Raw genomic sequence first — 19,583 nt, 5'->3', positions numbered from 1 at the left:
GTATGAGTAGCTGGTATGAGTTGCTGGTATGAGTTGCTAGTATGAGTGGCTGGTATGAGTGGCTGGTATGAGTAGCTGATATGAGTGGCTGGTATGAGTGGCTGGTATGAGTGGCTGGTATGAGTAGCTGATATGAGTGGCTGGTATGAGTGGCTGGTATGAGTGGCTGGTATGAGTAGCTGATATGAGTGGCTGGTATGAGTGGCTGGTATACTTACTGTCACTGTGACAGTGTGCTCTTGCTTTTCTATCCCGGGTGACAGGACTGCAGGTGCTCCAAACTGCTGTGCATCCGCTAAACCAATGAATCCCACAAAAGGTGGTAAGAATGTTGTGAGCTGCAACAAATTGAATTAGTGATTGAGAGTTATCTTCACCACCATGGGGTTACTCTGGCAGAAGAAGTCAAGAGTTAAACCGAACTGGCATATAATAAGAACTCTTACCTTGATGGAGGTAGCGATGGCTGAGGAGTGGTTGGAGTGGCTGATAGGATAAGAGATGAGCAGATAGTCGCTGAAAGTAACACCATGATGGCAGTGTAATAACCAGCAGTGACTAGAGATAAATATATACTATGTTATTGCATAATATGTATTAGTGAGTCACATTCACAGCATGTATAAGTTTTTATTGGCAAAAGAATGAATTTTGTTGTAGCACGAAAAAAAGAGGAAAATGAAAAGACAAAAATCAGGAACTATTAAGTGAATTGAGCAGACATGTTTTAAAAGTTGGTAATCTAACAGTATTGCTGAGAAGTTGTAATAATGAATTGAAGGTTGTAGTAACAGAAAGTTTGTAAACTGAAACATACGACTGTTGATGCATGTAACAGTAACACCGATTACTAGTTAATTATTAGCATTAGCAACCTTGTCATTGATCTTGAAAAAGTTTCAATTGATGCATAACAAACCTAAAACTTGTGCTAAGGAAGACTTCAATCATTAAATATCAACCCTAAGAATAACCTACCCATTGGTTAGAGGAGCGGAGCAGTTGGATGTAGAATCTACATGTAAGTCGGGCTTCTCCGTACCGAGCCGCAGTGTAGGTACACTTATCTGACTACCGGCCGTATTCTGATTAATATTGTACGTGATAGCGGTGACAATGACATCACTGGAAGTCACGGAATCGACTAGCCGAGCATGCAGTCGAAATCTGATAAGGTCATCGGATATGTCAGGGCTTGTGCCTAAGACAGATAGGATGATTCCCTATTCGTATATCAGTAGCAACAGAAATAGTTTGACTTGGTGACTAGGGGATAACGTACCGATGTTGCTGGTTGCTCCAATGTTAAATACAACACTCTTCGTTTGCACAGAGCCAGGAATGTATATCACTTCACCTTCTATGACTCCACCATCTAGCATAACGTCATCGACATTTGTGCCTATAATTGTTTTTCATTATGTCATAAACAGAAGACGCAGCAGCTCAGCATAGTGTGATGTTAACAACTTACTGCAGGTGTGGAGTGATATCAGAGTTTAAACTCACGAAAAGCAACAATGATTGGAGTTTGAACCAAAGCAATAAATGGTTGATCTTTTTGTGACTCACCAGCTGACTCTATGGAAAGGTGGAGGAAGTGAAAGCTAGAGCCAAGCTGGTCTACTTCCACCTGCAGGTAAACGGTAGAGGAGGGAGGCACAACTCCAATGATATCCACGCTAAATGTATCACCAACATTGACTCCAGCTGCTGCCTGGCCTGCATCTTCTGTCATATTCACCTGTTAACACGTGTCAAATGTGTTCGTATTCGAACAGTAAAGATAAAAGCTATAGCAGATGATACAGTTGCTGTGAATTAAGCTCCATGTATTTACTTGGTGGCGCTCCACTGACATTCCTAATGTCTGTATACAACATACTTGTATAATAGGTAAGTGTACTTGTGGCAGTGAGGTTCTTAGTAGGTACGACAGTTACACAGCCAATAAGAAATCACAGGAAAATCAGAGGCAGAGGTAAGTTCTGGAAGTAAGAATTGAATCTAGAAAGTTACTTGAGACGAAGGTATAAAGCTACCCAAATCTATGTACTTTGCTAAATTGTAACAAAAACACCAGTTTAACGTAAAGTAATGTGCTAGAAGAGGTGGTAGTAATGGATGTGGTAGTAATCACTATTATTTTTTATCCTATGTGTTCATGTTTATGACTAGGTTACACCAGGTTAGTAAATAGCATCAACTAAGAATACAGATTCAAACACTTTCTAAGTCAAGACTTTGGGTCTGTTGTGTCTTGTAGCACTTGTACCGGGTGTTATCAACTGTTGCAATGTTTGAACTGCTGTTGTTAACAGTTATTGCCAAACTTCAAAGCACCTTGAATGTCCTGTCAGAATGTCCTGTCAGAATGTCCTGTCAGAATGTCACTTTGAACTTTATAGTTACTCTATAAAGCATCTTTAAATATTTCAAAAGTGAAAAGATTAACTTCTTATTTTTGCCTAATTTAAAGGTATAACAAAATTCTACCATTTTTGCTATATTGGATTATATCAACTTGCATGCAAATAAAACAAAAATTTATGCTTCGTTGCAGCGTAAATTTCATGAAAAACATTTTGCTTTTTAAAGATGGTAGCAACTTTGAAGATGAACAGCCTATGCATTTTTTGATGAGCAGTCCCTGTTACAAAGGTATAAGGAAGTCTCTAGTTGTAATCTCATCAACTATTAGAAACAATAGTGCTACAGATATGAATTACAATAAAATATCCAACAACAATTTGAGATCGGAAGCAAGTAATACCGAAAGCCCGGTCACATTGGAGAGACAGCAATAGGCAGCAGGATTTGTAACTCGAGTCAGATTGATTGCTGTCGCCACAATCTCAATACCATCTACTTCTACAGACAGAATGAAACTGGAGAGGTTGGCAGAAGAGGAATGTCTCATTCTAGCCTCTCCCTCTAAGGAGATCTACAACAGCGTATGCACTGATTGGCTGTTGTAAAGTTCTATCTTCGTCATGCATTCTTGTACAATGAGAATTTTCTCGACTAGCATACTACTAGAAATTCCCCTGTCATACAGCCCAAAACGAAAATGATATTGGAAAAAAGAAAGGGTACTACTGGTTGAGCAATATTGTTGTTGTTGTTGGTTGCGATATTGGGCACAGCCGTAGCATCATTAACAAAATCTGATGACAATGACGATTACTTGTCAGTACTACTACGTTAATTACAGAAACCTTCGGCAATTGGACAATGCCATAGACTGGTGAAATGTGCACATTTTTCTCGTGAAATGCGCACGACTTAATGGCTCTACTCTCTGTCGCACGACTTTATCGGCGTTTCTTTGGCTGGTCTTAATTTTGATTAAAAAAAGCTTGTGAGGTTTTGATGACAATTTTAGGCCAAATTTATCTGTCTATTCGTGTATTATCCGATCAGATGGGTAAGTTTTAGGATATTGTCTAAACTTTTCAAAGACTTAGTAACATATTTGAATAGGTTTAGATGTGTTTTGTATCGTTATTATACTTAAACGACTCCATAGAAAAATTGTTAAATTTGTTGATGAGATTTTGGTACAAGGGTTTGGGACGGCAGTAGATGAATAATTTTTGGGAGTTGTGTGCACATATGCATTTATCATAAAGCTCCCAAACACTCGCTTCGCTCGTCTATGGTAGTAAGAAAAAAGCTCACAATAGACAGCTACTTGTTGAACCCAACTTGCCCACATTACCCAAACTTATTGAACAAGAAAAAAAAGAAATATCTCTGCCCAAACAGAACTTCTTCAAAAGATTTTTGTTAAGAGATGAATAGCTCATGAGTTACGGCTAGTAGTTAGTTTTACCCAGTTAAGTCACACTCACCTCAAACACCTCCTGGCTAGTATTGGGAGTAAGGAGGCAGACATATCCTAGATGAAGTGATAGCTCTGTTGTCAAATCTTTACCAAGTGGCCTACAAGAAATCATGCTAACATGATCTGACTGTACAATCTGGTAACTTAGAGCAGCAGTTAGCCAAAGTTCAACAGTGACTATGAGACCATCAGTAATGTTAGAAGTCGCAGCAGGTTAAGAATGCAAGAAGGTAGTTTAGCTATTTATGCTAGAAACTTGAAAAATAGAAACAAATTTGGTTACAAAAACATTTGACAAGAATATGACAAAATAAATTATAAAATTTATAACATGACTGACAATATTAAGTAAAATAAGGGGTCAAGAGGTTAAAAGATTTTCTTAAATAACTGGTCGCAAGTGGATTGGACACCAAAGAATCGCTTACAGCAATTAGTTAAGGGAATGGTGTAAACAAGCTGCTGACAAGAAGGAATACGGTTTGGCAGATCAGTTATCATGGATCCAACAGAAACGTTCTACAATGTTTGAAAACTACCATTATATATCCAGGATTTTGTTTATACTATACAGTGAACCTACTTTGGTAAGACATTGCTCTCCAGCTTTGGTGTGTCTAAACACAAGAAAGCCTCATCAGTATTTGCCAGTTTGAGAGAGAGGATATCCCACAAATCACCAACCGCTCCATCACCTACACTAAACCTGATAGCTAAAATAAACAGAGTCCGTAACTTAGCAAAAAAGGCTGGTTTATATGAGTGGCTATTGTTAAAAAAATAATTACATCTATCTCAATAACACAATCGGCATTTTACATAGCAGAAACAACCAAACCTCGTCTCTTGTAAACAGGTTAGTTGTCTGTGCACCGCAGTTGTCTCCACCATGAGATGATAACTGCAGCTGAATAAATTGTATATAAACAATGCGTGTACTGTTCTTTTAGCAATAATGTTAAACCACATACCTAATAAGTTGAGGATCTAGCAAGAGGTAAAAACATAGGCCTCAATAACAATCTTTAAATGACCTTGGTACCAGCATTTGACTTTGCATAGTATACAACAAATGTGTCAAGCGTGAAACCAAACAAAAAATCTAGCAGCAAAAGGGTGTCGATTACAAAGATTTAATGCTATAAAATTAAACAAACAATGTAAAAAAACACAAAACCTTACAAACAAAAAGCTAATCACAGAAAAACAAACACCTCAAACGTCAGAACATACCAGAGCATGTCAACGTTTGTTTACCTATTCTATATACACATGACAAGAAAACGAAAGTGTATAAAATAAGGGAAATAATGTCTGTTGTCCTTACAGATATTTAAAGCAGTCAGATAGTATCTCTTGTCAAATAGAAGACTCCATCGATACCTCACAGCCTCCCCTGACATAAACTCTGTGCTGGGATGCTCAGTATTTCCTCCTGAAGTAAGCCTCGCAGAACGTATGCTGAGTGGAGCAGGTGAGAGGGTCTGAAACAATATAACTATCACTAGTATTCTAGTTTAGTAGTTTACTATACAAACAGAAAAGTTATAACTTATAACTTGAGGGTAGAACACAGATGATATAGAGATGAACTGTGATGGTAGAACACAGATAATATGGAGATGAACTGTGATGGTAGAACACAGATTATATAGAGATGAATTGTGATGGTAGAACACAGATTATATGGAGATGAACTGTGATGGTAGAACACAGATTATATAGAGATGAACTGTGATGGTAGAACACAGATTATATAGAGATGAACTGTGATGGTAGAACACAGATTATATGGAAATGAACTATGATGGTAGAACACAGATTATATAGAGATGAACTGTGATGGTAGAACACAGATTATATGAAGATGAACTGTGATGGTAGAACACAGTTTATATGGAGATGAACTGTGATGGTAGAAAACAGATTATATGGAGATGAACTGTGATGGTAGAACACAGATTATATGGAGATGCACTCTGATGGTAGAACACAAATTATATAGAGATGAACATTAATGGTAGAACGCAGATTATATAGAGATGAACTGTGATGGTAGAACACAGATTATATAGAGATGAACTGTGATGGTAGAACACAGATTATATAGAGATGAACTATGATGGTAGAACACAGATTATATGGAGATGAACTGTGATGGTACAACACAGATTATATAGAGATGAACTGTGATGGTAGAACGTAGATTATATGGAGATGAACTGTGATGGTAGAACACAGATTATATAGAGATGAACTGTGATGGTAGAACACAGATTATATAGAGATGAACTGTGATGGTAGAATACAGATTATATGGAGATGAACTATGATGGTAGAACACAGATTATATAGAGATGAACATTAATGGTAGAACGCAGATTATATAGAGATGAACTGTGATGGTAGAACACAGATTATATAGAGACGAACTGTGATGGTAGAACACAGATTATATGGAGATGAACTGTGATGGTAGAACACAGATTATATAGAAATGAACTGCGATGGTAGAACACAGATTATATGGAGATGAACTGTGATGGTAGAACACAGATTATATGAAGATGAACTGTGATGGTAGAACACAGTTTATATGGAGATGAACTGTGATGGTAGAACACAGATTATATGGAAATGAACTATGATGGTAGAACACAGATTATATAGAGATGAACTGTGATGGTAGAACACAGATTATATGAAGATGAACTGTGATGGTAGAACACAGTTTATTTGGAGATGAACTGTGATGGTAGAACACAGATTATATGGAAATGAACTATGATGGTAGAACACAGATTATATAGAGATGAACATTAATGGTAGAACGCAGATTATATAGAGATGAACTGTGATGGTAGAACACAGATTATATAGAGATGAACTGTGATGGTAGAACACAGATTATATGGAGATGAACTATGATGGTAGAACACAGATAATATGGAGATGAACTGTGATGGTAGAACACAGATTATATAGAGACGAACTGTGATGGTAGAACACAGATTATATGGAGATGAACTGTGATGGTAGAACACAGATTATATAGAAATGAACTGCGATGGTAGAACACAGATTATATGGAGATGAACTGTGATGGTAGAACACAGATTATATGAAGATGAACTGTGATGGTAGAACACAGATTATATGGAAATGAACTATGATGGTAGAACACAGATTATATAGAGATGAACATTAATGGTAGAACGCAGATTATATAGAGATGAACTGTGATGGTAGAACACAGATTATATAGAGATGAACATTAATGGTAGAACGCAGATTATATAGAGATGAACTGTGATGGTAGAACACAGATTATATAGAGATGAACTGTGATGGTAGAACACAGATTATATGGAGATGAACTATGATGGTAGAACACAGATAATATGGAGATGAACTGTGATGGTAGAACACAGATTATATAGAGATGAACTGTGATGGTAGAACACAGATTATATGGAGATGAACTATGATGGTAGAACACAGATTATATAGAGATGAACATTAATGGTAGAACGCAGATTATATAGAGATGAACTGTGATGGTAGAACACAGATTATATAGAGACGAACTGTGATGGTAGAACACAGATTATATGAAGATGAACTGTGATGGTAGAACACAGATTATATGGAGATGAACTGTGATGGTAGAAAACAGATTATATGGAGATGAACTGTGATGGTAGAACACAGATTATATGGAGATGCACTCTGATGGTAGAACACAGATTATATAGAGATGAACATTAATGGTAGAACGCAGATTATATAGAGATGAACTGTGATGGTAGAACACAGATTATATGGAGATGCACTCTGATGGTAGAACACAGATTATATAGAGATGAACATTAATGGTAGAACGCAGATTATATAGAAATGAACTGCGATGGTAGAACACAGATTATATGGAAATGAACTATGATGGTAGAACACAGATTATATAGAGATGAACTGTGATGGTAGAACACAGATTATATGAAGATGAACTGTGATGGTAGAACACAGTTTATATGGAGATGAACTGTGATGGTAGAAAACAGATTATATGGAGATGAACTGTGATGGTAGAACACAGATTATATGGAGATGCACTCTGATGGTAGAACACAGATTATATAGAGATGAACATTAATGGTAGAACGCAGATTATATAGAGATGAACTGTGATGGTAGAACACAGATTATATGGAGATGCACTCTGATGGTAGAACACAGATTATATAGAGATGAACATTAATGGTAGAACGCAGATTATATAGAAATGAACTGCGATGGTAGAACACAGATTATATGGAAATGAACTATGATGGTAGAACACAGATTATATAGAGATGAACTGTGATGGTAGAACACAGATTATATGAAGATGAACTGTGATGGTAGAACACAGTTTATATGGAGATGAACTGTGATGGTAGAAAACAGATTATATGGAGATGAACTGTGATGGTAGAACACAGATTATATGGAGATGCACTCTGATGGTAGAACACAGATTATATAGAGATGAACATTAATGGTAGAACGCAGATTATATAGAGATGAACTGTGATGGTAGAACACAGATTATATAGAGATGAACTGTGATGGTAGAACACAGATTATATAGAGATGAACAATGATGGTAGAACACAGATTATATGGAGATGAACTTTGATGGTACAACACAGATTATATAGAGATGAACTGTGATGGTAGAACGTAGATTATATGGAGATGAACTGTGATGGTAGAACACAGATTATATAGAGATGAACTGTGATGGTAGAACACAGATTATATAGAGATGAACTGTGATGGTAGAACACAGATTATATGGAGATGAACTATGATGGTAGAACACAGATTATATAGAGATGAACATTAATGGTAGAACGCAGATTATATAGAGATGAACTGTGATGGTAGAACACAGATTATATAGAGACGAACTGTGATGGTAGAACACAGATTATATGGAGATGAACTGTGATGGTAGAACACAGATTATATAGAAATGAACTGCGATGGTAGAACACAGATTATATGGAGATGAACTGTGATGGTAGAACACAGATTATATGAAGATGAACTGTGATGGTAGAACACAGTTTATATGGAGATGAACTGTGATGGTAGAACACAGATTATATGGAAATGAACTATGATGGTAGAACACAGATTATATAGAGATGAACTGTGATGGTAGAACACAGATTATATGAAGATGAACTGTGATGGTAGAACACAGTTTATTTGGAGATGAACTGTGATGGTAGAACACAGATTATATGGAAATGAACTATGATGGTAGAACACAGATTATATAGAGATGAACATTAATGGTAGAACGCAGATTATATAGAGATGAACTGTGATGGTAGAACACAGATTATATAGAGATGAACTGTGATGGTAGAACACAGATTATATGGAGATGAACTATGATGGTAGAACACAGATAATATGGAGATGAACTGTGATGGTAGAACACAGATTATATAGAGATGAACTGTGATGGTAGAACACAGATTATATGGAGATGAACTATGATGGTAGAACACAGATTATATAGAGATGAACATTAATGGTAGAACGCAGATTATATAGAGATGAACTGTGATGGTAGAACACAGATTATATAGAGACGAACTGTGATGGTAGAACACAGATTATATAGAGACGAACTGTGATGGTAGAACACAGATTATATGGAGATGAACTGTGATGGTAGAACACAGATTATATAGAAATGAACTGCGATGGTAGAACACAGATTATATGGAGATGAACTGTGATGGTAGAACACAGATTATATGAAGATGAACTGTGATGGTAGAACACAGATTATATGGAAATGAACTATGATGGTAGAACACAGATTATATAGAGATGAACATTAATGGTAGAACGCAGATTATATAGAGATGAACTGTGATGGTAGAACACAGATTATATAGAGATGAACATTAATGGTAGAACGCAGATTATATAGAGATGAACTGTGATGGTAGAACACAGATTATATAGAGATGAACTGTGATGGTAGAACACAGATTATATGGAGATGAACTATGATGGTAGAACACAGATAATATGGAGATGAACTGTGATGGTAGAACACAGATTATATAGAGATGAACTGTGATGGTAGAACACAGATTATATGGAGATGAACTATGATGGTAGAACACAGATTATATAGAGATGAACATTAATGGTAGAACGCAGATTATATAGAGATGAACTGTGATGGTAGAACACAGATTATATAGAGACGAACTGTGATGGTAGAACACAGATTATATGGAGATGAACTGTGATGGTAGAACACAGATTATATAGAAATGAACTGCGATGGTAGAACACAGATTATATGGAGATGAACTGTGATGGTAGAACACAGATTATATGAAGATGAACTGTGATGGTAGAACACAGTTTATATGGAGATGAACTGTGATGGTAGAACACAGATTATATGGAAATGAACTATGATGGTAGAACACAGATTATATAGAGATGAACTGTGATGGTAGAACACAGATTATATGAAGATGAACTGTGATGGTAGAACACAGTTTATTTGGAGATGAACTGTGATGGTAGAACACAGATTATATGGAAATGAACTATGATGGTAGAACACAGATTATATAGAGATGAACATTAATGGTAGAACGCAGATTATATAGAGATGAACTGTGATGGTAGAACACAGATTATATAGAGATGAACTGTGATGGTAGAACACAGATTATATGGAGATGAACTATGATGGTAGAACACAGATAATATGGAGATGAACTGTGATGGTAGAACACAGATTATATAGAGATGAACTGTGATGGTAGAACACAGATTATATGGAGATGAACTGTGATGGTAGAACGTAGATTATATGGAGATGAACTGTGATGGTAGAACACAGATTATATGGAGATGAACTATGATGGTAGAACACAGATTATATAGAGATGAACTGTGATGGTAGAACACAGATTATATAGAGATGAACTGTGATGGTAGAACGTAGATTATATGGAGATGAACTGTGATGGTAGAACACAGATTATATAGAGATGAACATTAATGGTAGAACGCAGATTATATAGAGGTGAACTGTGATGGTAGAACACAGATTATATAGAGATGAACTGTGATGGTAGAACACAGATTATATGGAGATGAACTATGATGGTAGAACACAGATTATATAGAGATGAACATTAATGGTAGAACGCAGATTATATAGAGATGAACTGTGATGGTAGAACACAGATTATATAAAGACGAACTGTGATGGTAGAACACAGATTATATGGAGATGAACTGTGATGGTAGAACACAGATTATATGGAGATGAACTATGATGGTAGAACACAGATTATATAGAGATGAACTGTGATGGTAGAACGTAGATTATATGGAGATGAACTGTGATGGTAGAACACAGATTATATAGAGATGAACTGTGATGGTAGAACACAGATTATATGGAGATGAACTGTGATGGTAGAACACAGATTATATAGAGATGAACATTAATGGTAGAACGCAGATTATATAGAGATGAACTGTGATGGTAGAACACAGATTATATAAAGACGAACTGTGATGGTAGAACACAGATTATATGGAGATGAACTGTGATGGTAGAACACAGATTATATAGAAATGAACTGCGATGGTAGAACACAGATTATATGGAGATGAACTGTGATGGTAGAACACAGATTATATGAAGATGAACTGTGATGGTAGAACACAGTTTATATGGAGATGAACTGTGATGGTAGAACACAGATTATATGGAAATGAACTATGATGGTAGAACACAGATTATATAGAGATGAACTGTGATGGTAGAACACAGATTATATGAAGATGAACTGTGATGGTAGAACACAGTTTATTTGGAGATGAACTGTGATGGTAGAACACAGATTATATGGAAGTGAACTATGATGGTAGAACACAGATTATATGGAGATGAACTGTGATGGTAGAACACAGATTATATGGAGATGAACTATGATGGTAGAACACAGATTATATAGAGATGAACTGTGATGGTAGAACACCGATTATATAGAGATGAACTGTGATGGTAGAACACAGATTATATGAAGATGAACTATGATGGTAGAACACAGATTATATAGAGATGAACTGTGATGGTAGAACACCGATTATATAGAGATGAACTGTGATGGTAGAACACAGATTATATGGAGATGAACTGTGATGGTAGAACACAGATTATATAGAGATGAACTATGATGGTAGAACACAGATTATATAGAGATGAACTGTAATGGTGGAACACAGATTATATAGAGATGAACTGTGGTGGTAGAACACAGATTATATAGAGATGAACTGTGATGGTAGAACACAGATTATATAGAGATGAACTGTGATGGTAGAACACAGATTATATAGAGATGAACTGTGATGGTAGAACACAGATTATATAGAGATGAACTGTGATGGTAGAACACAGATTATATAGAGATGAACTGTGATGGTAGAACACAGATTATATAGAGATGAACTGTGATGGTAGAACACAGATCAGGTACAAAAGCTTAGTATCTAATCAATTAAGAAATTCTTTTGGCATCACTTTATAGTTCTCAAATACAGGTATAAGGGAAGCATGCTGAGTGCATCATCTCATCTGCTGCCCCTCAACCAATCAAAGAGTAAATGTACTGACACATTTCAAACAGTAAAAATCGTAAATAGTAAAATCTTTGAGAACATGATTGAAACACAAAGTTATAAGAAAGATTCATAAACCACCTACTCCGTGCGGTGGAGCTGAGGTAATAGTGAGTGGTAGACTAGAGACTTTAGTCGCATTGCTATTGGTCAGTCGGAAAGCAAGGTTGTACAAATCAGCAATGCCAGCTGTTTCCTGTATGTAGAAGGTCACTTCAAGGCCATCCGAGTCAGCAGCCACAGCGTCGGAGGGTGCTAGTAGTAAATAGATTACTACAATTATTCTCATGCATAATAAGTCTATAGAATGGAGTACCAGTGTAGACGATAATCACTTTTCGACCAATACAAATGCAGGAAACATAGAAGTACCTATGAGGCAATATAACTACCCTAGTTAGCACACTTGGGAATAGACTCTAAAGTCTCTTCAGAAACTTTGCTCAAGTAACAAGCTTGCTGATTGGTTGCACTTTGTGTAGAATGACAATGAATGATGCACAAGCATGTGTACAAGCTTGTTTATTAACTTATAACCTACAATAATAGGGTATCTAAGAGGTTGTCTCCTCTTTAAATACTTACTTTGCTCAAACTGATCACTCAGTTGTACACTCAGAAGGCGTCCGTCTGCACTAGTAGTCTTGTTAACTATCCTCACACCACAAGCATTGTTGAGTGCTCCGATCATGCTGACTTTAGCATCGCAAACCTTAAGGTGATCCGTCTGGGTGCTCAGGCTTATTGTATAGCTCACCCTCCCTCCAACCACTGGTTCTAGCCTCAGAACTAAAGCTTTCAGCTGACCACCAACACCCACTGGAGAAGTTGGCAGTGACATCTCGGGTAAAGGAAACTGAAAAGAGAGCATACTGTGTTTACCGGAGGTATTTCAAAATCATAGTCTTCAGTTTGCTTCTACTCATTCTGGTTTCGCTGCTAGTATGCCAAAGCACTCTAAGGTCACTTTAAGGTCACTCTAAGGTCAATTTAAGGTCACTCTAAACACCAATCTCCAATGCAGATGATCTCGGATTATGTTTAATTGCGCTTTCTATGATGCTATGCCAGGTAAAATCATTTGAATTTACAAAAGAGGTATGAGAGAGAGCACCTAGGAAGTTACCTCCTCATGATGTACTCACCACTCAACTTTCTACTACGTATATCTGGTGTCTGGTGAGAATATCCTTTAAAACTATAAGACTTATCATCAACAGAGCAATGAGACAAGAAATAATAAACAAATGGAACCAATAAAACAGCTGAATTTATGAGAAAAAGCTGGTGTGTGCCATACATAGAGAAATGGTTATACTTTAAATGTATAAAAATGTATAAACACAGGTCTGAGAGAAGCCAAAAAAAGCAATTGGATTCTGCTCTGTGTAGCAAACCAACAGTGCAAAGTGTTAGCAGTACAAAGTTCACATCAGTCTTCATTGGAAATATTCGTCAATTCTTACTACCTACATGGACATTGGTAAATCTTGCTGAAGTACTAAACTGGATGTTACTAAAAACTAGCAGTGCGAGTTGGAATATTCACGTTCTAGAACATTCTGATGAACATGGTTTTAATGGGTATTATCAGAACATGTAGCTAACTGTAAAAGCTAGAAGATTCATATTCTAGAACATTCCGACAAAAAGCTTTCGATTGGTTAATGTCAAATGAATTCTGGAAACTAGCGAACAAACAAAAAGAGCTGCAATTACTAAAAATTAAAAACATAAATATGTCAAAAAAAAAGAAAAAAACTGTCACTTTAGCTTGCAAAAGATGCCTGTTCATTCCGTTCTTTGCCATAGAAGAGAGAAAGCACAGTGATTTATACAAAGTTTACTAAAGCACAGCAGATGTCTACTCACATTGTCACCAGTTACGCTGTCGATTGAGGTCAAGCCGACCCACATTTGACTGTTGGAAATTGAGAGTCCTACGTAGGAGAAGTATTTGTTACTGCTGTTGAACTGATGATCGCATGACATTTTATAGCGCGCTTCAAACTCTATCATGTTGTCCGGATCATAATCGAAGGACTTTGAGCCAAGTTCTCCAAGATTATACAACGTATGGAGACGTACGGATGTTCCAGTCATACTACAAGTGTAAGTCAAAACTGTGTAAGTACAAGTGTAAGTCGAAACTGTGTAAGTACAAGCGTAAGTCGGAACTGACATCGCAATCAGCACTCAATTACTTGTTTTGGACCATCAACCTTGTTTTTGTTTAGAACAGCGTATGTTCTTTCACTGCCAGACATATCAACTCATTTGACTAACTTTACTAGATGCTGAATGGTTCAACTCCTTCATGTATCCCTGATATGTTTCAATTCTCAAGAACCAGATATCCACATCGTGATGATTGTATTTAGTACTTACCAACAGATACACTTAACAATTATATTGCTAATTCCTTTAATCTTTAATCTTTAGTCAAAAGAGATAAGATGTAGTTTATTAGTGATATTATGTAATATTAGTTTCAAGCCTTCCTTGTACAAATTGTTGTGTTTATGTCACCCGATACTGATAGGTTTTTATTTATTCAGTTCTTCAGCACCATATGTAAAACATTTTTTCTATAAAAATAATTATGGACTACCTAAAAAAAGTACATATATACATTATACTTTCATATATACTTACATATAAAAAATATATATACTTATATATAACTTATGTGATAGGAACAAATTGCATACAAGCAATAACAATTATTTTGAAAATATCATTGCCAGCTGCTTTAACAATCATCCACCTAATATCCATTTTCTTAGCAGAGAAAGGCATTTTAAACACTATTCGTCAAACTATTTATTCAATTTTAATGGCTAACTGTTGCCTTTTTTCCATTTTTTTGTTTTTGTTTTACTATCATTGTATGGCCTAATTTGAAAAACATTTCTATTTTTGAAATGAAATTATTGCCAATAAAGTACTATATATATAAATAACAGAAATAAATTATAACTATTACTTTACTAGCAACTAACCCGCTATCATTGGTTTTGCTGCGTATCACTGAGTCATTGGAGAGGCAGACATAGTTGTCTCCGATGCTGACAACCTCAACCCTGCATTATAAACTTACAGAGTGATCAAGGTTACACTAAGTAGCAACATTAACTCTCGCTCATGAAATACTCCTCTTCTCAAGTAGTTTCTGGCATATTCCAAGTAGCATCGGTGTACGCCCACTAGTTTTGATAAATGTCAGCTGATATATCACATCACATTTAACACGTGCCAAATAGTATCTGACACATGCTACATGACATTTGACACAGGCTACCTATTGTCTGACAAAGATCACACAGTATCTGACATATGTCATATGGCATCTGACATATGTCAAATGACATTTGACAAATATCATGTGACACATGACATCTGACATATGGCATGTGACATATGATAGGTGTTATAACACATTATAAAAGAAAGGCAGTGATTGTTCTCTACATCCCCTGCAATTTTCTAAGACTTGAAACTGCTATTTAAAATATTAAGACCATATTCTTGGTAATGACCACACAATTACTACCCAATGATATAGCATTGAAGTTTTAGTAAAACCAACCTCTTACTAGCAAGTACCTGAAAGGGTACATTAAATACGAAACAAGAAGAGCAAGCGAAGCAACATACGATTTGACACTAAAGATGGACCCGTTGCTGGTGATGCCGTCGTCTTGAATCTCTAACGTAAGATTAGCAAAGTTCATTCGAGGATGAATGAAAAGACTAAAAGGTACGGTAAACTGCTGTCCTGGCTCTGCTAAGACTGATCCATTCGCAGGTAACTTTACTTTGATATTCTCCCCCTACAAGAGGCCATGAATTTGTGACTTGAAGCCTGAGAATAGCTACTAGCTATAGTTATTATATTTATTATAGTAATTATAATATAATTATTATAATAATACTGATATACTATACTATATAAACTAGTATATATACTGTATATACTAGTAGTATATATTATATATATTATATACTATTATATACCAATAGTGTATAATATATACTGATAATACTCTAGTATTATTAGTATATATTATATATTATATAATACTATATACTATAATATATTATATTAAATATAATAATTATTACATTTTTATAACTATTACAGTTGTTATAGTTATCATAGTTATTACATTTATTATATTTATTGTAGTTAACATATTTATTATAATACATATTAGGTTTACACTGATTTTGTATGAAAGTCACACCAAGTTACATCAGTTAAAAAGGTGAACAATAACCTTACATGAAACTTTAAAAATGACTGCAAAAACTCTTAAAAGCAAATTTGACTTCTCATGATATCTAAAATATGATTATGTTTATAGAACATACACATTTCTTTTCTTACAGCTGCAGCCACTATCCTGGGATTGCAATTTTTTGTAGCTAAGACTCTAATGAAGTCAGAATTAACACTGACTAATGAGCTCTAAGGAACACAGATCATATATCTTAATACGCAGAGCAAACGATTCCCAACAATGTGGGAATATTACTAGACTTGGCCCCACGGATGTTCAGTTAGGATACTGACTAGCACAGGTAAATAGTTGGAAGTATGGATGGCGTCAGCAACTATTTCAATAGACTCCTGTGAAACCCAGATGCTGTATTCAGCAATGTTGATGCCGGTGTAAATGGTTGCATTAGATGGCACCACATTTTTCTCTAGCAGCTTGTAATACATCTCCATTCTGTAGAATGAAAAGATAAAATATACAATACAGGCAGAATATATGTACATGTAAATACAGCTTGATGAGTGGAGACACTTTTTAATGATTGCACAGACTCGTCAGAAAGTAGAGACACATGTAGATGAATAGAGATGCGTGTTGACATGTGTCAACACATGTCAACACTCGTCAACACATGTCCACACTCGTCGAGACATGTCAACACTTGTCAACACATGTCTACACTCGTTGACACATGTCAACACTCGTCAACACATGTCCACACTCGTTGCCACATGTCCACACTTGTCGACACATGTCAACACTCGTCAACACATGTCCACTATCGTTGACACATATCAACACTTGTTGACATGTGATAGCTTTATTTTAGCAAAAATAAAAAACTGAAAACAGCTGTTCACAGTGCTTTTTAAAACTATAAAAAGTGAAATGGGTAACCACTATCATACTAAGGATTTCAGCAAAAATACTCTCTCACCTAACACTGTTGGACACATTTATGTCAGTATAGAAGCCGGTATTGAGGACTAAACCAAGGTCCTGCTGCAGCTGATTGACATATTCATCCTGATTATCATAGAATTTGACAGGAGTAACAGGTGCTATTCCACAAGGTATGTTATCTCCACACTCCAAGACTTTTGCACCGCACACTTCCAGCCTGTGGTACAGATATTCGAAAGACTGAAAGGCGTGTATTGAATAACACTCAGTTTTAGTGATGACATCAAAATACTATCCATATTTCAATAACTACGTGCTAGAGACGACTATTTCAGCAAAATGAATGTGTAAAGCCAGGAACAGATAACTTCAAAAACTTTTGTGTTTATTGAGCAGTTGATAAACTGATAGGATGTAAAAGAGGGGTTAGAGATGGATGACATAGACGGATGACATAGACGTATGACATAAACGTATGACATAGACGGATGACATAGACGGATGACATAGACGTATGACATAGACGGATGTTTCAATCGATGGGAGGGCATGAAAAGGAAGGAGTCACACAAATGATGTAATGCAGAGAAAGCAATGAACATCCATAAACCAGCATGTAGCAATTGTTTCAGTCCGTACTTGGGTATGTTGTCTTTGTTAGACGTGTTCAGGCTAGTCATTGTCTCGATGATATAGTGAAAGTTTGTAGACTTGACCGTATCAAACTGTAAAGACTGTACAAGTACATCGCTGGGTGACAATGTCTCCATAGAAAATGATGAACTTGCGTGTGGAAATCCAGGCTATGAAATATAAATCAGTTACATTACATTAGAAATATTACATTAGAAACTAAGCATTTTACTACTGACTGAAATTCACAAAGTTTGCAGAAATGCAGAAGTGTTAAATCAGTAAAAATTTGCTCTATAGATGTTAGTACTCAGTATTTAGACTCGTGTATGCTGATCATAATATCCTAGAGCCTTTGGAACAGGTTCAGAAAGTTGTGCCACATTTTCAATTGCTTAGTAAATACCATCAAATATTATTATTTGTTATCGTTATCCTGCTAATAATAAATCCAGTTACTTCTCTAAAACTGATCAGAGGAGACTGTAATAATTGTAATGTACTGCCACACATTGTGCCAACTAAATTAGCATGGGATAAAATGAACACAGTGCAAGAGAAACAAAACCATAACCTTTTCATAGTCAGCACAATAAAGCAGCTAATAAAGATCACATGTGACTTGTTTTCTGCTGTCGAATGCTTCCTTTGTGATGTAATTAAAGTGAAACTATTCCTATACATTGAATTGCTTAACTAAAGAAATAAATTGAGATCAACACGCCCAAAATGCTGTCCAAAATTTTAACAAAACTTATCACCGTGCAAACCTATTGAGAAAGAACCCAGCCTAATGTAGCTCTGATTAGACAGACCAATGCTATCCTGTTATTAGAAATATGATATTATTAGTGGAATGGCCACGTTGCACGGGTATTAAAAGTCAGCTTATAAGCAGTGCCAGCAATGCCACACTTATAAACTCAGCTTATAAATAATGCCACTTGCCATTAGCCTGGCACAATGTCAATGGCTAATTTAAGTAAGCTAGTTATCTACGGCTCTTACTAATACATAGAATGACGTTGCGTCGTAATGGAGAGCGGTAGCATATTTTCACCCACATAGCGACATATATCGCCCAATGAATTCATCAATCCAGCGTGGCTCATTTGTTTAGCATATTGTCTGTGAAAAGGAGGTTCCGAGATCAAATCTTCTGCGACACGGACTCTTCATTCCACGATTTT

General features: G+C 35.9%; 1 protein-coding gene across 1 annotated transcript in view; it reads right to left on the bottom strand.

Moving 5' to 3' along the window:
- Nucleotides 1-19,583, bottom strand: part of LOC137394512 (uncharacterized) — a 37,158-nt gene that overhangs the window by 6,208 nt on the left and 11,367 nt on the right. The window contains exons 14-30 of the mRNA XM_068081235.1: nucleotides 18,400-18,563; nucleotides 17,795-17,977; nucleotides 17,151-17,310; nucleotides 16,232-16,407; nucleotides 15,577-15,657; nucleotides 14,447-14,678; nucleotides 13,160-13,430; nucleotides 12,660-12,829; nucleotides 5,175-5,331; nucleotides 4,431-4,560; nucleotides 3,855-3,945; nucleotides 2,774-2,944; nucleotides 1,573-1,744; nucleotides 1,283-1,402; nucleotides 979-1,201; nucleotides 447-516; nucleotides 219-338 (exon numbers count right to left, since the gene is read on the bottom strand). Of these exons, the coding sequence (XP_067937336.1) occupies nucleotides 219-338; nucleotides 447-516; nucleotides 979-1,201; nucleotides 1,283-1,402; nucleotides 1,573-1,744; nucleotides 2,774-2,944; nucleotides 3,855-3,945; nucleotides 4,431-4,560; nucleotides 5,175-5,331; nucleotides 12,660-12,829; nucleotides 13,160-13,430; nucleotides 14,447-14,678; nucleotides 15,577-15,657; nucleotides 16,232-16,407; nucleotides 17,151-17,310; nucleotides 17,795-17,977; nucleotides 18,400-18,563 (2,691 nt within the window). The remainder of the gene's footprint in view (nucleotides 1-218; nucleotides 339-446; nucleotides 517-978; nucleotides 1,202-1,282; nucleotides 1,403-1,572; nucleotides 1,745-2,773; nucleotides 2,945-3,854; nucleotides 3,946-4,430; nucleotides 4,561-5,174; nucleotides 5,332-12,659; nucleotides 12,830-13,159; nucleotides 13,431-14,446; nucleotides 14,679-15,576; nucleotides 15,658-16,231; nucleotides 16,408-17,150; nucleotides 17,311-17,794; nucleotides 17,978-18,399; nucleotides 18,564-19,583) is intronic.

Source organism: Watersipora subatra, chromosome 4 (genome assembly GCF_963576615.1).
Source record: "Watersipora subatra chromosome 4, tzWatSuba1.1, whole genome shotgun sequence".
NCBI lineage: Eukaryota > Metazoa > Bryozoa > Gymnolaemata > Cheilostomatida > Watersiporidae > Watersipora > Watersipora subatra.
This window is presented reverse-complemented; position numbering and strand designations above follow the sequence as displayed.